This window comes from Typopeltis vanoorti, chromosome 18 (assembly GCF_054136105.1).
Source record: "Typopeltis vanoorti isolate ZY-2024b chromosome 18, IOZ_Tvanoo_1.0, whole genome shotgun sequence".
Lineage (NCBI taxonomy): Eukaryota > Metazoa > Arthropoda > Arachnida > Uropygi > Thelyphonidae > Typopeltis > Typopeltis vanoorti.
Genome location: NC_143566.1, coordinates 30,863,992 through 30,887,187, shown reverse-complemented (window position 1 = coordinate 30,887,187; position 23,196 = coordinate 30,863,992). Strand labels below are relative to the sequence as shown.

The 23,196-nt window shown below is 33.2% G+C and overlaps 1 protein-coding gene across 1 annotated transcript in view; it reads left to right on the top strand.

Moving 5' to 3' along the window:
- Positions 1–16,672, top strand: part of LOC150096582 (beta-alanine transporter-like) — a 61,277-nt gene extending 44,605 nt beyond the window's left edge. Inside the window, exons 3-6 of the mRNA XM_090408646.1 lie at positions 13,118–13,332; positions 14,760–14,938; positions 15,097–15,281; positions 16,561–16,672. Of these exons, the coding sequence (XP_090264772.1) occupies positions 13,118–13,332; positions 14,760–14,938; positions 15,097–15,281; positions 16,561–16,672 (691 nt within the window). The remainder of the gene's footprint in view (positions 1–13,117; positions 13,333–14,759; positions 14,939–15,096; positions 15,282–16,560) is intronic.
- Positions 16,673–23,196: the final 6,524 nt, after the last annotated feature.

The window sequence follows — 23,196 nt, the reverse complement described above, 5'->3', positions numbered from 1 at the left end:
GATACTTGTAAGCAACTATTTGGCTTCTATAATGTGTATAATTAATTGATAGTTAACATTGCCAAAAATTAAATTCGCCGTTTAGTATCAAACTGTATTACTCTTATTATACAATAAATATTATGGTCCATTTTAATAACTAGGTTGCTACCTTATTGTAGTAGGATGATTTGAAACGTGTAAAGTTGTAAGCAATATTTGTTATAAAAATATTAAGACATCCATATTATAACTTGATAAGCAAATTTTGTCATTGTTTTAAAAATTAAATTATGAGTATACTGGTTAAGCATGCATATATAAATACTCTCTTTTCATAGAGAACATAAATAGAAACGAATTAAAAGCATAGCAAGCGCCCTCTAATGGTAGCTTATGGAACCTATCTTAGAAGAAAATCGGACAAAAATGTCGTATAAAGCGCCACCTAGAAATAAACATTTTCTAGAAAAAAAATTCTGATAATCTGTTTATCTGAAGGAGAACATTGATTTAGGAAGACTTGCTTTTCAGACAAGGAAGACGTGTCGCTTTCTTCCTCTTCTTGACCATCCAGTGCCTTTGTGGTGTCCTGACAGCAGTTTCTCCAAACATATTCTGCTTTATCGTACTACGTTTCCTGGTTGGAATCACTGTACCCGCTACTGTTGCATCGCCTGCTGCACTAGGTGGGTGAATCAGGTATTTGTTTCCTCTTCTAAGTGTCTTTTGCTTGAAGATTTTTAATTAAAAAACACCTTTTTGAGAACGCATTATTGTTAATGTCTTCAGAACTTTAAAGAAAGACGTATTGCTAGTGTGAAATCATTTCTATGTTTAATAGGGAAATCATTCGTTTGTTAACAAAAATCATTTCTATGTTTAATAGTAGGCGACTTCGCAAGCCGAAATTCTGGGAAAAATTAAAATTATGGGGCCTTAATCATTTTATTTTATTTTTTCCTACCATCATTGATTCTAATGAACTTTTTAGACCTGTTTATGAGACGTGAAATTAGGATTTTGTTATCCGAATAAATTAGTTTAAAAACGCCCATCAACACAGAAAAATGAATTGCGGAACACAGAATTATACATACGGGCAAATTACATGAGATGTGACAGATGTCACTTTTACAGATGGTGAAAAGATAGATACTGGGAAACCTGCTAGTTTACAAAAAAAAAGGGGGGGGGATACTTTTTCAATTTGAAAAATTCATTCTGTACAATGAAAAAATTATTGGAAAAATGCATCCATTATATTCTATCGTTCATTTTTTTTTTATTTTAGTTTACCAGATTTAAAGAAACCCATAAAACTCAACTTGATGTATGTATTAATAAATTTCGTTTGACAAAAACATTGATCATCATATCTCATCTCATCCGATTGGTAACGGGTTGAATCCACTAAAAAAGATTTATACATTCATAGCTATATATGCGAGTCTATGAGTGGCCATTCTCTGAATATGACCAAACCATCTCAGTTGATGCTTAATGATTGTGTCTATTATATTATCTGGGAAGTTTAAAGCTGTTCTGACTTGATCATTAGTCTTGTGTTGCATCCAGTGGGTGTTATTAATTTTTCTGAGGCATTTCATTTCAAATGCTTGAAGTTTCTTGATTGGTTGTTGAATTAATCTCCAGGCTTCTGAAGCATAAGTAGCCGTTGGGATAATAATTGTTTTATATAATTTTAGACTCGTTGGGATTTTTTTGTCCATATTTTGTTTAGTTTATTCATGTTGGTCCAACCTAGGTTTAGCCTGTGTTTCACTGTTTCCATATTGTTGAGGTTACTAGATATAAGACTGCAAGATAAACATATTTATTAACTTGTTCCAGCAGGTGATTTTCAAGATTTATAGAAATATTTTCTTATTCTCTCTACCTATCTTCATTATTTTTGTTTTATGAAGATTTATTTTCATGCCATAAGTTTTACAAGAGTCATTTAAAATATTAATAGTTTTTTCTAGCTGTGGTTTAGAATCTGCTAAAATAATGATATCATCCGCGTATTTTATGTGATTAATCTTGGTACCATTGATTTTTACACCTGGTTCATCAGCTATGGTTTTACAGACTTCTTCTAGGAAGATGATAAAGAGTTGAGGTGAGAGAGGGCATCCCTGCATTACACCTTTCTCGATTCTGAAATTCTCGGTTTTAATGTTGTTCATTTTAACAAAAGCTTTGGTGTCTCCATAATAATTTGTAATAAATGTTAAAATATCTGAATCCATTTTTACAATTTTTAGGATAGTAATCAATTTGTTTCTATTAACTGAATCAAAGGCGTGCTTAAAATCTATAAAATAACAGTATATAGGTAGGTTGTATTTCCAATATTTTTCTGCTATATTATTAATGGTGAAGATATGGGCTATAATGGATCTATGTGGCCTGAATCCTGCTTGGATTTCCTCTATGATTTTTTCTGCAAGCACCTGTGTTCTCTTTTGTATAATTCGAATGAATAGTTTATAACTATGACTTAAGAGTGTTATGGGTCTATAATTTTCACATATTCTTTTGTCTCCTTTTTGTGAATTGGTATAATAATTCCTATTTTCCAGTCAGTTGGAATTATTCCAGTATAAAGAATTTGATTAAATAAATTCATTAAGAAATTAATGACTTCCTTGCCACCACAGTTCTATAGATATTTCATCTTTACCTGCTTTTGAAAGTTTCATTTGGTTTATTACATTTATCATTTCTGCTGAGGTTATGGGTGGTGCCTTTTCATATATCATCTTTCTGCTATACTTGCCTCCTCCTGTTCTTTTTGAAATAATGTTTGATAGTAGTCCTTCCAAATTATTTTATTTTGTATTGACCCAGTTTCTAGATAGATTGTTTTTATCCTTCATTGTTAATGGTTTATCTTTATAGATCTTAGTTAATTCTTTGATAATTTTGCATACCATTTTATTATCATTTCTTTTATTAGCTTGTTCGCACAGTTTTGCTTTTTCCTCCAACCAGTTATTTTTGGCAGATGTGCACATTTTATCAATTTTGTTTTTAAGATTCGTATAATGTTGTTTATTTTCTTCTGTATTTTTTATATTTAATATATGCTTCGCTGCTCTTTTTTCTTCTAAAGTATTTAGAATTTCAGGGGTTATCCATTCATGATTTGGTCTTGATGTTGTACCAAGTATATTTCTTGCAGTACTTGTAACAATTTTTTACCTTGATTCCATGTATTTTTATATTGTCATAGGATAATCTTCTAAACTCATTTTCTATTAGTGTCTGATAATTATCTTGCATAGATTTCGCTTTCAGTTTTGACTGGTCCACTTTGTTGATAGGAGCTCGTGATTTACGATACTTGAATTTTAGTTTAATTTTTGCTGCTAGCAGTTCATGGTCAGTGTCGAAGTCTGGAGTTTAAAGTTCTAACAGTTTGAACTTCCCAATTTTTGCATTAAAATCTCCCATCACTATTAATATCGATGCTGATTTCTGATTAGCATACAATAGTTATCAGTGGTATCTACAATAAATTGTAAAATTAATCCACATGGTTTACATTGTCAGTAACTGAGAACGAGTATAGGCCTAACAACGAACTCAACTTTAGCGAGGTGGTGATAAATTTTTCTTCTCCCATATAAAAAGTGACATATATACATGTGCTGATCTCAGAACTATCACTGCATTCCTTTAGAAATATTTTCGACCAAACAATACTTGTACTTTACTTTAATTACTAATTTCGTATCACAACAATGATTTTTCAAGTAACTCTGCATGCGCAATTTTAACTGTTATTGCACCTGCGTAGAATTTTAATAATCGCTTACAGTTAGTGCGTATTTTCTCTACAGCACAAGAGTTAGTGGGTCCTGCTTATCGGAAGAAAGCTCTGATATTGAATTGTCTCTACCGTAGTCTTGGAGCCGTATTTCTAACGGCAGCTGTCTTTCTTCTGCGCGACTGGTCGCACATAGCCTTAGTATCGACATTGCCTTTTCTTGCTTTCTACCTTTATTTTTGGTAAGTACACACCTCATTTTATTATTATTTTGTTATTATATTTCTTTTTTTAAACTTCTATGTGACATTGTTGAGAAAGTCTCACAAAGTATTATTCATTTATCAGCACAGCATGTATTGAATAGGCGCACCCTCTTTAGGATTTTCAGGGTATAGGTTTTAAGCTTGATAAATAATCGGTCTAATATTTGGTCGCCTATTTTCTTTGCAACTTTCTCATTCGAAATATAATAATCATGAAAAAATTTGATTTTGATTTATCTTTATAATGAGAATATGTTTCAATTCAGAATGATTATAATTTGCAATTTAGAAAAGTATGGTGAAGCAAAAATTTGCTTTTGTCCAAATATTATACTGAGTTTAAGAAGAGTACCTGCGTCATCACGATCGAAACGACTATAATCTTCAAATAATAAAGGTTTTTGATTAAACGTAATCAGTATAAGAATTCTTTTTAAAATATTAACCCTCGTTGTTTTTATCTTGGACGAAATTAGTTGTCTCTCCCAGTTGTTTCATTTCATCATGCTTTTTTAATTTCTTCTCCTAAATTAAAATGGGGTGAGTATTTTTATCGTTGTCATGGGTATTACACTTCCTGCAACAATCTCTATAGCTTAGCTCCGTAAGAAGTTAAGCCTACGATGAGATGCTAGGAACCAATTTGGACTGGGCCGATACTAACAATAAGAGATCTGACAAGGGTATTATGCTATTAGCAAGAGTTGTATTCTCATTCCATCAGATATTACGTAAAAGGATTATAGTAATTCAACTTTGTCACTGGTATATCCGTTTGATGCCATATTTTGGTACCGATGTATATTTTATATTTTGGTTGGCCAAATTGAACAGAGCTTGCATGAAAACATATCACCCATGTGACATAAGGAGTGGATCTGGAAATAAACAACTGTTCTCCACTGGGTGACTGACACCGTCAACGAAGTCGTACAGGGGAGATTTTGAGACATGACAAGCCTTCAAGTTTGTTCTATCATGAAAATGTCGTCGAAATTTGTGTCTGGAGTTTGCCTCATTTTGTAGCATGTAATACTACAAAATTATTCCATACTATGTACGTCATACTATGAATGAAGATCCTAATTATGTTTAATATGATTTTATTCTTAAGTTTTGGAGTAAGATGATCATATTAATGGCAACGATATCAAGCCTACGTTAAAGTTTCTAAATATCATGAATGCTGTAGGCATATTTTAGTAAAACATAATAACGCTAATAGCGCTTTAATATAGAAAATGAAATAACTACACGCCAAATGGTATCATTCACAATGGAAATTCATGTGTTCATTATAGATTAAGATTAACTGTTCAGATATTTTCCACTCACTATTCAGTATAATGCTACAGAGTTAAACAAAATACGTATCTAACACGATTTAATGCAAAAACATTTAACGAATTAAATGAGAAATACAAAGAGTAATTGGGTGAAAAAGTATAAACTCAAAGCCATAAGGGTATGGTTTCTTATTTCGAAAGAAGCCCGCATTTACCAGGAATGAATATAACTGGAGAGAGAGAGGTACGTTCAGCTTATAGTTTACAGGAAACAGGAACAGTGTGCTATCAAGGTGATCCGCAATTTTTGTAAAGATATGCTAGACTTTTATTGGTATTAGGATTTTACTGTCACAAACTGGAATGCTATTCTGATTTTTACGAATTCCGTGATTCTTACAGAATGCAGCCTTAGTTTGAACACCTACGAATCATTCTACATAAAAGAATATATAACACTGTCCGTGAGAATTCTGCTTTGCGTTCAGATGTCGCTGAATCTCTTGTTTATCTAAATAATTGATGCTTGTGTCATATTTAGGAGTTAGACTTTGTTAAAGAATAGCAGAGTTCTTTTCTAACACTAATTCATTTTCATGTTTTCATTAATCGGTTTGAGCAGTGAAGACAGGACGTAATTTGGCTTGATTCAGGAAAAAGGATATACACGATACGACATGTTCTGTACCATCGTACAAATGGACTGTATACGTACAGCTTCATAAAGGTTTCTAATTCAGTAGACGGTATGTGTACTTAAAATATGATCGTATCTTTATATAAACAATCGGAAGCTAGACGCTATCAAGAATTTAAATAACTATAACTGAATTCAATTATTTGCGACACTGCAAATGATAAAGTTTAATAGCAATTAAAATCTGAAGATTTTAATCGCTATTAAAATTGCTATTAAACTTTCTTCCTGTATTTAATTTCTCTAGTTCTGATTTTCCGAACCATCGACATTTTTGGCGAGGTCTTTTCTAATTTTCTATCTGAATTATTTCCGATGTTAATTATTTCGTTGCGGATCGTTCAGCTACTTAATTTTGCCATTCATTTTGCTCCTTCTCTAAAAAATAGTTGAGCTTGATTGACCATCGATTGAGGCAATCTTAGTATCAGTTTTGCGACTCGTTTACATTCTAATTTTGAAACTTATTCTACAGTAGTTTCATTATAATGGGTATGAATATACCCATTATAATGAAACTACTTTACCAGTTTTGGTAAAGTATATTTTACCAAAACTGGAGTTCATCATTTAGATTATAGGTAATATTAACTTTCTAAATGTGCTGTACATCTTCCGAATTTTAGCATTCACCTTCAGCAGCTACCAGCGGAATGGCTCTTGCAGTCTTGTATTTTGCGATACCTAATGTACTAGTTCTGTGGTATTGTCGTATAAGCATTATTGCAGAGAACTTAATATTTTGTAGTTTCACTTTGCATATTTTAATGCCTTTAAGAAAATACATTAAATAATTATCACGTATTTTCTAATTGGGATTACATGATGGCGAAATGTAATTTCGAATATGTGTTCGCCAGACACTTAATAGTTCACTGTAGTCTACAATGCAACATGTCACACTTCAGGTATTATTATTCATATGAGTTACATTAGAGAATTGTGATTTACTCTACAAGAAGAAATAGTCTCAGCATAATGAGACAGTTTTTAATGATTTGGCTAGCACCATCTTGTTCCCAAATTGATCCATAGCTGAAACATTACCAGAAAAGGGGTGGATGGTATGCCAAGAAGATGGCGCAGGAATGATCAATAATAATCAATCAGAACGTTATATTAACAAATGGAAAATAATACTTCATTTGTTCATCCATGATTGGAAGTGTTTCAAACAAAATAACTAAAGATATCCTTATGTGAGAATATTACACATTTTAGTAACACCAAACACATCAAAAGTGAGCTTGCATAGTACACTCCTCTATTTCGAATCTCCAAATAGAAACATCAGAAAAACAAAAGTTCAGTAGCGATGGCAATAAACACGATACTTTCTTTTGGAAATTACGCTGAACTTTTAAAAGCAGACTTCGTTCCTTCTTCTATTACGTAATAGTGCAACCGTAAGTAGAGAAAAGGCATATAGTAGTATGTTTTTTTTTTTTTTCGGGTTGAATTCTTCTTCTGTTCTCCCCTTCTCCAAAAAAGGAAGAACTAAATGATGTACAGGCAAGCTATCTTTAAATCTACCTCACAAAACGTTTCTTATGATATGTTTGGTTCCACGTTTTCTTCCTCCTTTATCTTATCTAAATAGATAAGATAAAGGAGGAACATTAGCTATTTCAGCAGATTCTTTCGTTTGTTGTGAGCCACATCCAGGCTACGCGTTGCCTCTATCTAGATGATGTCAGCTGAACAGTCTTATCTAAGCTCAATTCAGAAATTATGGAAAAGACAGGACGGCCTAGTTATCTACGTAGTCTATTATTAAGGATCTACTATTGAAGTGCAGACTATATTTCGATTTCTTCAAAAGACATCTTGAATTGGGAGGTAATAACATAGAATCGTTTCAGAATAACGGAGAAGAGTAGGAAATGCATTACCTTGTGTAGCATCAAATGCAGCTTTTTTTTTAAAGATTTTTTGTAACCAGAAAAACAGATCCCTCCTTCGGTTACACTGACGTCAATTTTCGGTTACTAAATATTCTGCGCTCATGACCGACAAATTTATTACTTTTTATTTATACAAAATAATCAATTTGTCATTTAGTCCTAACTTCAATAAGCATTTCTTGTAGTTAAGCCTACCTGATGTATTTTAAAAATAAACTGACACTTCATGGCAACTTTTGCAGTTAACATTATTAAATTGTCCTGATAAAACTAATTACGAAAGTATGTGCATCAATATCTCTGAAATTATAATTTTATTATCTTAAAAATGTAAACTGCACGTAGTTCCATCTCTTGGTATAGGGATAGAATTACAGTTGTAAGTCAATGTTTTAATAATCTAATGTATAACATGCTTAGATCTTGATGCCATATGCAATAATTCAACAGACGGTCAGGGTTTTTCCAGAGTCTCCAAAATGGCTACTGGCAAGAAGGCGTTTTGAAGAAACTATTCGACTTCTTCGATCAATTGCTCAGAAAAATGGGAAACCCTTAACTCCAGATTACATCATAAGCATAAAGGTAAATATAAAATAAGATTTTATATAAAATTTGGAAAATTTCTTTGTTTAAATCAATATTTACAGTGGATACTTATCCATGTATCATTAATAGCAGGGATGATGATATAGTGCATTTTATATCAAGGAATGCCAAAACCTTTAGAGCTGAGGAAGTTTCTTAAGATGTGTAAAAATAATCATTATGTCAAGCCCCCACTGCCCTCAAGAAGCTTTCATTTAATAGCGCATATTATTATTATTATTATTAAGGGAGACCTCCAGGGAGTCAGAGGCTCATCGAGGGAGGTCACATACTACACAAGCCAGCTATCATACTTATTCTTGAATTCATTCACACTGTTTGCACTCACAACATCCATTGGCAATTCATTCCAATCACCACCACCCTCTGAGAGAAAAATCTATCCCTTATACCCTTCTTGGCAGCCATCATTCTAAGCTTCCAAGGATGCCTTCTCGTCCTTTCCCCACACTCCATAAATTGAAAAATCTCATAAATTGAAATCCTGTATGACCCTTTCAGCAGTTTGTAAGTCTCAGTCATATCACCCCACTTTCTCCTGTTTGCTAGTGTCTGCAATCTACAAATTCTCAACACCTCGCCTTTGTACTCTGTCCAATATATCAGAATCACATCGGAGACCAGACCTGCACACAGTAGTCCAAGTCAGGTCTTATCCAAGGCCTTGTAAAGAGGCAAAATAACATCCTTATCTTTACATGTGAACGTTCGTTTGAGCATTGCAATTATCTTTTGAGTTGTAATTTGCAATCTTTGCCACATGGCACCTGAACTTCAACTTCCTATCTATTAACACTCCAAGATCCCTAGCCTCATCAGTTTCTTCTAGCCTATTCCCACCAAAATAATACGACATTGGATAGGTAATCATGCCAACATTTGCTTACATTGAACTGACACCCATTTTCCCATGCCCAAAATTCCGGCTTATTCAAATCATTCTGCAAGGACTGCATATCAGCAGCATTCATGATTACCCTGCCTATCTTTGCATCCTCAGCAAATAACTGTATGTCGCTTGTCAAATCCTTCCCAATATCATTATTGTACAGATTGAATAACAGTGGACCAAGCAATGATTCTTGTGGTACACCACTTGTTACCTTAAACCTTGCAGACTCAGATCCCTCGTATACCACTTTTTGATATGTCAGTCAGCCATCCTCTCACCCATGCTAATGTTCTATATAATCCAAACCCATTTTCTCCAATTTATGGAGCAGTCTGTCATGCTGTATTCTGTCAAAAGCCTTAGCAAAATCCAAAAGTATCGTGGTATATCCATTCCCGTTGTCTAGTTCAATGGTAACATTGTCATAGAACACTCTTTTAGCACACATGCTGATATTCCATCAGTCCCTATTGCTGAATTCTTATTCATTTTGTGCAATAGCTCTAATACCTCGGCCGTACACACCTGCGTTTCTTCATCTAGTGAAGAGGTAACAGTGAGCTCAATGTTGCGTTTACCAGGTTGATAGCTTTTAACGAAATTTAACTGAACAACCTCTTCTGCATCAGTAACTTTCACTCCATCTGGATTTAGAAGAGTTATTCTTTCATATTCATTCTTCTTTTTCTTGCAGCATATCGATAGAATTCTTGTGGGTTGTCTTTAGCACGCAGAGCCATTTTCTTTTCATAATCAGACCTTGCTTTCCGTACAACAGTTGTGACTATTCTAGCCTGCTGCTTATAACGTTCATAACGGACGTCATCCTTATGCAAACGGTATTCATTCCACATCGTCATTATCTTACGAATCTCTTGCTTAATAAGATTACGCTTCTATTTGACTCCTACTCTATTTATTCTTCGAACTCTCGGGACATATTCTGATATCGCATCATTTAATATTGTTTAAATTCTTCCCATACACTGCCGATATCGTTTCCATTCAGCAACCGATCCCATTCCACTGAACACAGTATTCTCCTCAGTTGGTCATAATTTCCTGCTTTGTAGTTCAACATGAAGCATTCATAAACTTAGTCACTTCCCAAGTGAGTACCGCATGATCGTTGTCACCAACTGAATGCAGAATAGTTACGTCTTTAACTGAAATGCCCTCTGACACCGTAATCAAATCTAGCACTCTTTGACTTCGAGTTCCTTCTGTCATATGCTGCGTGAGGAAGTTGTCCCGCAACAGCTCATAAATGCATTTTCATTCTTCTCATGAGATTCTACTACTACCCAATCAATATTTGTATAATTAAAGTCTCTCATTATGATTACTCTTTTCACGCTCATCTTTTCTGTTTGGTGATCTTTGGATTTCTTCATCACTAGCAACTGATCCACCACGTCTGTAACAACACCCCACTGTGTAATTTGTCTTATTAGATTCCACCTCACATCAGATGGCTTCAAACTCACTGCCACGTGAAATATTGTTAGTAGTATTACTACTTCATAGGTCTCAACTCTAACTGGATTTAAGTCATTCGATATTATTAGCAGCACGCCCCCTCCTCTCCTATCCACTCTATCCCTCCTACAAATCCTGTACCTGTGACACTCGATACCAGTTAATAGATCTGATTCTGATAGCCAGGTTTCACTAATTCCTACAATCTGAGTTCGCAATATATTGACTAAGGCAACAAACTCTACCCCTTTGTTTCTGATACTTATAGCATTCGTGTACAGACATAATAATCTACCTGCATGTTCTTTTGTATACTCTTGTTTGCAGTCTGCCCTGACCCAATTGGACAACTTGTAGAACTCTGTTCTTCTCTAATGCTTTACACATGTAGACATCTTTGCACACACATGATTGGTCCGAACCGGACGAATACAAACCCGAAATCGTTCTCACCTCGTCAACATTCCCATGACAAATCCCATTCCCATCATTAACACCTAACATATCAACATGATTAATATCGTAGGTAATATTCAAGTACAAAAAGAATATTTTGAATCGGCCTTCACATTCCGAAAAACGGGAGAAGTCTAGAAAATAGTTTTGATTAATGACATTAGTTTCACTGCTGTTTATTTGACCATCCAGACAAAACGCCTTTGTCGATAAACATGTCACAAACTTGTATTAGTTATTTCTTCCACACATCCTCATAGAATGAAAGAACTATTTTGTAGAGCGACAAGGCACTTTACTCATTAGTCCATGAGTAATGATGTTACAACAAATGGTCTTGTCATTAAGAATTAATTTGTGACATCAGTACAGATACTTGAGTTAATCAATACTTTTGAAAATGAATTTTACTTGTAGTGAGGTTCCAGCCAATGTCTTAATCTACCGACTTAAACCTACAAATAGTTGCTAATGGTTCGAAAGGAATATTACTCGCGTTGGCCAAGAATGGAACTACATCTGATTCATGCCCAGTTTCCAAAGGATGCACCGTCTACTATGGAGTAATATTTTAAAGCCAGGTCATGTTGATGAATTATTCTCGTACAGGAATCCTTATTTAAACGCAGCACAGAACAGACAAGGTGACCTAAAATTCATCTTCTAAAGCCAGGCTTCTCTTAATGGAATCTAATATCAGCCTGGCATTTGAAGATGCCTATTGAAGACCCAATACGCATTATCGCTTCTATTAGATCAGATCCCCCTACGTATTTTATATCCCACCACAAATACTAATTTATTATCCTGAACTACCTCCATCTATTTGTTCTTTATCTAATAAGTAACGTGGGACATTTAAACTAAATTATGTATAAAATTAAATAAAGCTTTAAGTTTAAATAAAAAAAGATATTTTATGCTTTATAAGAAAAGATAAATTTATTTATCTAACGAATAACAGATACTAAGCTATACTTGATTGCTTATGCATTTCATAATAAGATTAATTTGATATGATATTCTAATCCAAGATTGATATACAGTAGTAACATTATTTTCTAGATAAAGATCTTAATTTAAATTATATTAGCTCTCTCTTGACTTGTTTACAGTTTCATTACAGCGCAAGTTTCTACTTGAAAGCTCTGCACGAACTAACGAAACGAAGACAAAATCTGCGTCACAGAACACAAAAGATTTATTTCATCCGGCGAGCATGCGCAAAAGAACTATTGTTCTGTTAATCAGCTGGTAAGCATTTGTATTGTTTCGCATAAGTGCATTTAATTTATGTATTTAAAATATATTCACCTATTATCCTATAATTTGTAATGTATACGCCATTTTAATTTGTTAATAACAAATTGAAATGGCGTATACATTACATCTCATTATAATAATAACAAAATGAAATTTTACTATGTTATGCTACGTCATTATTCTGGGAGCTCCTTTTCACCTACTACAGATATTGTGCGTTATGGAGAGAAAAATAAAATAGCTTAACAACACATATATATGATTTCTCATATGTAGAGTGCTGTGAGTATTTTATGACGTCAATTACAGTGAAAATAAAAGTTGATGTTTACAGTATCAGAAGAAAATCGCATTCTGGAGATCATTTCTTTTATTCTCTACTCAGACATGTGCTGAGTAAAAAATCCAGAAACGGTTACAGTTGATTTCGGATTTTTTATTTTTATTTTTTCAGTTGACTCTGAGTGTATTTGTAGTACTAAGTCGAATTTCTTTTCTCTGTTGCCAGGTTAACCAACTCCACAGCTTTCATGGGTCTTAACTATTACTGCCTGGAACTCCACGGAGACATCTATCTTAATTTTCTTCTTTCTGCTGTGACCGAAGTCTTTGGATGGCTTTTATCTCTCGTGATAGTACGGTGCTGCAGTCGGCGCTGCTCCTACTGCGTCAGTTGTGCCTTAGGAGGAGTGTTGTGTATTACTATGGCAACAAGGCGAAGAGGTATGTCATTCATTAAAGCGAAATAAAGGAAGTTACTGAGACATTCATTAAATGTGACATTTTAAAATCTATGTTTACTCCTTTCGTATATTGAGCTGCAAGTTCCGATTGAAATAACTACCTTTTCAACGATACTTCTAATTTAAACATCCTTTTTGAGGTTTTGATCACGTAAGCAAAGCCTCTTTAAGGCTTTCTTTACGTGATCTGTAACAAATAGTCATGATTTAATACGGAACAACTTTAAAATGAATAGACAGAGCAATTAATGTTTTCTATAAGACAGTTATATTTAATTGTTCACAATGTTCTGTTTCTGTTCTGAAGAAGTGCATTTTCAACAATGGATTTCTGACTTGTTAAAGCTTGTTGCATGTTATTTAATAATTCCATATATTTTTTAGCATATTACAATCTAAATGCTAACGGAGGCAGGATATTCCATAATGATATGGAATAATAAGTGAAATATTATTATAGAGTTTATTGCATGAATTATTCTTTTAAATATGCGATGTTTAGGACAGTATTATTTCATTCAGTTTAGGTAATTCCGACAAATTTACTTGTTGAAACGTAAATTGTTACTTTCTGAATTGTTAAGTAAAGTAATTATTCTAACACGTGTGCTGTGTCTCAATAAATTCTTCACAATGTGCTGACACACGTTAACAAGCTACAGTATCTTTTCTATATACAAAAAGGTAAATGATTTGCATGTAATTATTTGTAAATCATTATTCCAAGAAAATATTCGGTGACGATAGCAAACTAGCCTTAAATCCTTATTGCAAGAAAAATTTGGCTGACGGTATACTGGCCTATTATTCTACTTGTGCCATATTTCTTCGGAAAAAAGCGTACTAAAAATAGCTTTTTGAACATTGTACCATTAACCTCAAACATTTTATCGACAGGTATTATTTAGTGTGAGGATAAAACAGAACGATTCATCTCTGTTAATAGAACCCTAATTCCAAATGACTCTTACATCAAGGTTGGACAGATGCTAGTTATCTAATCGAACGTCAGGTAATTCTTTCTTTCATTCTTAAATCATTTTTAAAATTCAAAGCGAGCTTGAATATAGGTTCTCCTTGCCATGTATATATCTGTCACTTTATAGCGGACAGGTACGATAAAGATGACGGAAACATCCCGATATTATGCACTCTCAATCTGTGGACAAATGTTTCGCGATTGTTGATTGTAAATTAGATTTAGAAAAAAGATATGAATAATAGTTTAATTATTCATACCGATGTAACCGAAAGATGTAGACATATCCTGTTATAATTATTTTCTTTCTTTTTTATTTTATCATTAATAAGTATTATCGTCTCTCATAATGAGAAATTTCTCAATTATTATTATTACCTGTTAAAACTTCCTTTTAAATCGAAATACTGTATTTCTTTATTTTATAGGTAAAACTGCCTCATTGACGCTGTTTGTTTCAACCAAACTGAGCGTTTCTACTTCCTATTTCGTCCTTCCATCCTGGACAGCAGAGATGCTTCCTACTGTTGTCATCGATATAGGGCTTAATCTGATGGAGGCCATTAGCCTAATGTGTCCAGTATTTTTACCTCTTCTCATATATCAGGTACACTTTCCATATTTCCGTATAGTAGACATGATATGGGGGAAAGCGACCTTTCCGTTTTTCTTATTGTAATAAGCACGTTTCAAAGCATTTTTCTTTATTTCAATAAAGATATTTGTTACCTATACGAATTGCTTTTCTTTTCTTTTCTTTTTCAGGGAAGGACAATAAATAGTCTGCCACTCACAGTTATTGGAACCCTTCATATATTTGGGGGTCTTGTTTCTTTAGCACTGCCAGAAACTCATCAACTCACCTTTCTGAAAGCCCCAACCATAGAAAGTGAAAGTCAGTGCGAGACATCGTGGTCTTGCAGGAACTGCAATAAATATAAATCAGAAAAGTAAGTGAAAATATTGACCAATAAATATATTTTATGATATTTTTAAATGGAGTAAATTATTGATCGATGCATGCTTTATAGCCAGTATAGAAAGAAACTTAAGAAAAGGTTGGATATTTATCAGAGAGGAGCTTATGAATGTAACCGCCACCATTGACGTTGCCTTGGTTTGCTCCACTTAAGACAAGTTTTAACCAGCAACCCGGATGTTCTCCTTTTGTTAATACATGAATTAGATTTTACTGGTTTTAAAGACGTTTCAAACTCTTAGTGGTTCTTCAGAGACAAGCAATAAGCTCGTTCAGAATGCTCAAGTTCCAAAACACACAAGTACTTGTCAGACTTCTTGTAACCTGAGAAGAATAATTCTCTCATGTAACTAAAAATACCAGATCTCCCTAGAATCTGTATGCTCCCCTGATTACAGTTACCCGAGTCTCAGCTAGAAGAGCAACAGGCAAATTCTTCACATTATTAAGCCTCACTTCAGAGCAGTGGTATGAAAACTTCATGCCAATGTCATCTCAGTGGAGAGACCAACAAAGCCGCCTCCATGACTATCCTTATAACTGCCTCTGAGACAGATAGAAAACTAGGACGAAGAAGATTTCAACCTCATTGTAATTCGACTTAAGAAAGCTAAATTTGAAATACGTCAACTCTTGATAGGTAAATAATTAAATTTGTTAATAATTAAACATGTTATGTATCCAGCCGTATTTTGTGTAATGAATTTAATATTATGATATCGGTATGCTATGATAAGCACTAATAAAAGGAGAACATATCCCTGGTAGAGCATACCAAGGCACCTCAATTGCCGTATGTTACATTCTCATAAGCTCTCCGATAAATATTCGAAACGTTTTTCAAGCTTCTTTCTACACTTGGCTATAAAGTGTGGCCAGATCCATAATATCCTTAACTTTAATGTCTTATCTGTGTCAAATCCTATACCTTTTAGCTGTATAATTTAGTAACGTTTTACGAGTGTATTAGTAGCATAATTTTACCGACTAGTAAAAAAAATGTTTTTCTTAAAATGATTCTCTTATATAGAATACATCAGTTTGTAATCGTACCTTTTTAGTAAAAGAAATCTGGTATACGTTTTTAGAATCGATCCTAGAGGTGGCATATTAAGAAGTAGATGGTCACAACCTGAGTCACCTATTTTTAGGTAAGCGTTGAAGCCTCTGGATTTACGCATGCACATTCGCATCCAGAATTTTTTCTAATGGATATGCAGTACAAATATATTTTTTTCATCTCGTTCTAGCTTGCTCAAAACTCGCATGGATGATAAAGAACCTGAGCCGATTATTGCCGATCGTCCCTCAGAACATGAATCCTGTTCTTCGTTGGATGAACTAAAAGTGACTGTTATTTGATACAGTGGAAATTTAGATGATAAAAGAACTCTAAAATGGATTTTTGTTTTATTTAGAAGAGAAATTTCTTCGCCTTGTATAAAACTCTGTGTAGGAGACAATAGAGCACAGTTTTACATATCACAAAAGGTAGAGATATTAAAGAATTCATCTTCTTATTGGCTCTATTTATATAAAAATATATTCAAAATATAATCTTTTAAAGAGTGATTTTCCAGTTTTAAACATAGCGTGTAACGTCACAATTAGATTGGGCTGACGTATTCTTCGCTTTGTTTGAAATTCAGAGATTAACATTTATAATAAAAAGGGAAAGAAATCAGTTGAAAAAATAATAAAATACTCAAGTCTAAAGCAAACATCTGCCTGGTATATAAACGATAAATACTATAATCAGATCGCTACCTCGAGGAACGTCTTTTAGGCAATGGGGTTGCATAATTTCTGAAACTAAGAGTTTAGCATATTTCATTTAAATTATCTAACGATATATTCTTATCGGACAGTCTTCATCAAATGTGCTAAACTCATACTTTCAGAAATTCTGCAACCCTGTGCCTCGAGGTAGCGATCTGATTATAATGCTTCATGTTGCTATTTTAGTTTATTTTTTTCTCCTTCGCCGTGATTTATATCCATCACTTTCAACGGTCAAGCTCAAACAAGGACGAGGAGACTCACGAAATAAGATTAATTAGGTGAGTGTGCGTTATATTTTATTTTTGACACACACAAATGCATCATCCGATCTTCGAGAAGAACGCGTATTATTTAGTCTCTTCTATTATGGATACCTTTTTATGATGACTTCCATACTTGAGATGATGTTAAAACAGTTTTAATAAAAAATATATAAAAAGCCTAAATATTTTTCCATAGATTTAATCTAATTTCTCAATTAAATAAAAAATTGAATTTTATTAAATCCTGCAAAATAATTAAACATTTATTTGAAAAATAATTCTTTTTAATTTAAGATTTTCCTTTTTATAAATCCTCAAACTATTTCATGTTAAGACCAATAGATTCAACGCAGGGAGTTGAGGGCATGATCTCTAAAATGACATTTTGTACATGCATTAGAAAGGGCAAAGTTTATAAGTTAGTTTTCTGCTTTTGAGTTGAGTTATACGTGTTTAAAACTTTTCTCTTTCAGCCATAATACAGTACAACATTTATTAAACTACCTTTACCCGGTTAAAATGATGAAAAAATATAAACCTAAGCAGAAATATTGCACTTCTACAGAAGGATGAAATCTCCGCAAATGATATTCACCTTACCACAGGTAATTTTCTGCTTTTTGCATAATAATGCTATTAAACTTCAATCTGCTAAGTGGTATGGATATATGAAGGTTCTTGTATAGAGAGGGGCAAATAGACTGTTTTACTTTTAAAAAAGAAGGTTTAGTTTGCCGAGTGATTACAATATATTCAACGGCCTACGGGTTTTATTCCCTTTCATGGGCAGCGATGTTTGTGGTTGCGTTTAGGTGGAAGACGAATTTTCAGTGTACGACAACCACCGCTTAACCAGGAGAACTCCACTATATGATTAATTGTAACAACATTTAAAAAATGTTTTATACTTTTAATCCTTGTTGCATGGTATTGCAATATTCATCATTCTCCCCTATTTCTTCGAATTTTCTTAGAAAACTATTTTCTAAGCTATGTATAGATTTTTGTCTAATATAAATTAACATTACGTGGTTTCGAACGCTAATTCCAATTTAGTTACTATCAATCTTAACTCCTTTAATATGACATCAACTTATATGTTGTGGTTTGCTTTGGCTACAATTCAAAATATCTTAAGGCTAGATATTAGTCTATAGTACAACGAACGTGAAACCATATATTAGGATGTTACCGTTCAACTTATTCGTTGAATATCTGTACTTGTTGGGTTCGGCCAAAATCTAAAAAGCGAAAAAAACCTAAATCCAAATATGCTATGATTCTCTCATAAATAGCCCATGTGAATAAAGAAACTGTTCCAGAATGGTCTGTAAGATTGTTTGTAAATTTGTTGCAATATATAATGCAAAGAAAATATACATACAAGCAAAGGCATGTGGTATGAGATACCACTGGCCTTTGCTTCTGATAATTATTCTAAAATATATTTCTCGAGATATTCTTATTCTGTAACAGATCATTTCTGTAAACTAGCCTACTGAACACATTTCTGTTTCATAAAACTAGTCAGTGTTTTCATCCGTTAGTGCTCTAGTTATGTAAACAGTTACACGACCGATCAATTCTGAAGTTTTTGGCAGCTAGGCATTCTTTTAAGGAATTAGCCATGGATAAGGATCCCCCCCCTTTGGAAATGGCTTCACCTGTAAGAGTTAATTGTTCATTCTATATTCAAGTAATTCTGAATCTTTACAACCATGAGATAAAAAGTATGATCAGAAAAATATTGCTAGAGAAATCCAAAATATCCTTGTTCGTAAGAGGAGGAAGCACAAGAAGTATATCCCCTGCATTCATATTCTTCATCGCTGTAAATACACCTTCACGATCAATTTAAAGGTACGCTATTATCTATTCGACAGATATATTGAAAAGATTTCCTCCGAAGTTCTGTTTATAAAAATCAGGCGATTTTTAAAATATCTGTAAAGTTCGAGATTGGTATAATTATGATGCAAGGAGATTTGAGTACAATAGCTATTCTAGCGGATCGTGAAATCGAAACAAATGACGTCTCATATATTGTATTTACCAATCGATTCTTGTAGCAGGCTACACAATCTGCTTGCTTAGCTGGCTCCTATAAATGTAGCTACCCGGTCTGGCAATACAGTCATGCTGCCTAGCTAACTACTTCGGGCGATGGTGCTGAACAAGTAACTTTATTGTATTGTTCTGATGGCTATGGTTCTTGCACAGCATACTAAAGAAATAAGCTAACCAAACAAAAGTGTTTCATATGTGAAAAATGCTGCAAGATGGTATATCTATTATTGGGTATTAGACCAAGAAACAGAGATTACAATTACATAAGAGACTATTACATTGACTTCGAAATTCAGTTATTTAACGGATTTTGAGTATTCTTTCAATAGCCTGATCACAGATAATTCATCATCATATTTAATAGCGAAATTGAAAATCTGATGCGTTCACAGCCTTAGCATACCTGAGATAGCAAAGATGCTGTATGAAGAACTGGTTTTAATGCTAACATTAGCGAAACAGAAATTTGGCTTCTCCTCTATAGCAAGAATTTCTTATAATAAAATGTTTGTCTGACTAAACGGAGCTGCGTATACAGAGAGCTTTCCACTTGATACTATAACCTAAATTTACATCAGATTCCTATTTTAAAGTTATTATTAAAACAACAATCCCGAAATCTCTGAGGAAGATTTTTGCTAGAAACATTGGACAGTGGACCATCAATATTTATTCCATAAATAGACTGGTGGATGTCTGTACCAAACTGTTCTTAACATTCGAAGATAGTAAATGGCGTTACAAGATAACTATTCTGGAGCGGATTCCGATTCTGCAATATACAAAACAAAATCCACTTTGTTATAGGTAGTGAAAATTTTTAATTAAATAACTTATCCTAATTAATATAAATTTTAAAAGAATGCAGAATAAAGTCCAATCTAATTGTTTCTGCTTTAGAGATACGTTATTTGGTTTTCTGATTATATGGGAGCAATGACTTAGAATAATAAGGAATTAGCAAAGAAAAATCTTATAGATAAAGGTAACTAATTAATTTTTTATACAAAATTCGTAATTTTTTTTCCACAAAACTTTGAGCAGTATCAAATTATGAGAAATGAACAGGTTTTAGACGCATAAAAATACCCTATAGTTTATCATACATAGTATAACATACGACGACACATGTTCATTATGAACATGTGTCGCGTATTATGCCGAAACATGTTCGAACACGGATCATAGCTCGATATGACCACAGATTCACGGTAGAATAACAATGAAATTTGCATGAAACGGCGGCACTCGGAGAAATAAAGATGCATGTTATAGCTGGTGAATCGGAGAAACCATCTCTTTAAAACAAACCTTAGAGGCGTTTTAAAGGAACTGAAAGATACATAGCGAACTGCATAGAGAAACGAAGAAAACTGCTTGAAAACCTAAGTACTAATGGCATATTTCCGTTTCATGCCTACTGAAAGAAACCTCGCCACAGCCTATGGAGATGGCACTTCGATTAAGTTTTAGATAATTTATTGGATGAAATTATAGTAATGAAGTTATGAATATTTACAAAGATCGCGTAAATAAAACGAAATAATTGTAAAATCAATGAAGTGAATTTTATGACCACTTGATATTATAATACAATATATTATTTTAATACTCTACATGAATTGAAATAATAATACAATTCCTTTGCCAAGTAAGGAAAAACTAGCCTCAAATATTCATGTGAATAAAATGCAGCAATATAATAATATAATAATTTACGTTGCCTGAATTCTATTTTTATAAAATAAACTAAACGTAGACATTTCTAAAAAAATTAACTCCTTTTAGAGCAATTATAAATTATGGAAAGTGCATGGGTCATCTTTAGTAGCTACATTCCAGAAATTTCTCGAGATCAGCATTATTAGACCACCATTACACTGTCATTAAATTTAAGCGGATGTTCTGGAATTAAAGATATGGTCGTGTTGACAACATGCTATTAATAATGTTACAAACATTATCGCAGCATTGAAGATGCACTTCCACAAATGTTCTTTTTTTGTCTGTTTCACCTTAAACTATTTTAAGTTCATCTTGTTTGTATATTACGTGTTGATATTCAGGTGCTGCTAACTCTTATTTTAAGTCATTGTAGTGCACCAACAAGCCCTAAGCTAAGAATAAGCTTCAGATTTTCTCTGGGGTTACCGATGATGGCATTGTTACATTGTGTGTGTAAAGTTGGATATTTAACTTCTTTATAAATATCAGACACTACAATCGATGAAATTATTTCCACTGCAAAGAGATCTCCATCATTTGATTCTGAAGAAACCTTTCACTTCAGAAGAATCGCTATATCTGGGAAGAGTACACGAGAAAAAAATTCATTACTTTTGTATAGAATTCGTTTTTAGCTTCCTCTAAGGGAGAAAAATAGTTGGAGATGCCTCTATCGAGTGGTTTATTCACGAAACGAATTTGTTACCCAAACTCGGCCAAAAATGTCGGTTTTACTTTAAGCTCTCCTTTTAAAAATTATTATATAATTGATCAATTTCTCAATCATCTGCAGTGTAACTTGTAACTTTTAACACATTTAGAATAATATATGGAAAATTTTATATAAGGAAATTTTTATATAACATTAATTACATTCTCCAGAGCTTTAACATGAAATATCCAACTTCCTGTGGAGAAAACAATTCCAATTTTCTACATTAGCAGCTCGTATTAAACTTACTTTCTAGGTTTAAGCAAATTAAAGCATTTATGTTAATAAGGATGGGAATTACTTAGCTTCTAGCAATAACTGTAATATATTGCATTATGTTCTTATGTAATCAAATTTAGCAACGATACTCTCAAAGGCTTTAGGCTAAATCGCATCCATTTCCATATTAGATCAAAGTTATACTCTTCGTACCACAATGTAAATGACTAAGGAAACACATTCGTTTCTATAGCAATATAATCACTGATCATCCAGCGATGAGGGCTTATCTTTACCAAACCGAATATCTGAATTACATATTTGCATGAGACTAATAACGACAAATAATTTTAACTCTGAAGACTTATGACCAGGTGTGAATTATCATAATAAATATTATTAAGAATTTTTATATAACATTAGTTACATTCTCCAGAGCTTTTAACATAAAATATCTAACTTCCTATGGAGAAAACAACCTTTCTACGCAAGCGCAGTCTCTTACTTCAACAATGAATATAAAAACGGTTTATCGACTGCTCTAATTGTTGTTCTTGAAGCATTCATGCACTCTTGTTGAATTATCTGTTAACAAATAGGTTTTTGAAGAATCCACAAAAATTCGATTCATACCGTGTCGATAATTTTCTAGTTTTAATGCATAAATAATATACGAGGAAAACAAGACAGTCTAGACAGAAATAGGTGTGTTTATTCGTTTTGTCTAAATAATAATGTTAACTGTTCTGGAAAAGAAAGCTATTTTCGTCACCATCTTGCCTTAAACTTTGATTTGCGGCAATCAGTATTGCATTCTTTATATTATTTAAGGAATTCATACACAAGAGAGAATTGCAGTTTATAATAATGTATAGGTTAGTGTTGACCTCATACAGATAAAGTACGAAGGATACACACTTATAATTATTTGTTTTCAACTGAAGACTTTTTGCCGATTTTTAAAAGGGGATCATTCTGAAATTAATCGCGTACTTATCTTTTCGAAGGGAAGAGGGAATGATGGAAATCCTATTCCCATGAGATCATGATCTAAGAAAAGGGAAAGTTTTGGTGTTATCCTGGTATTATACTTTTACTCAATTTACCCCCCCCCCAAT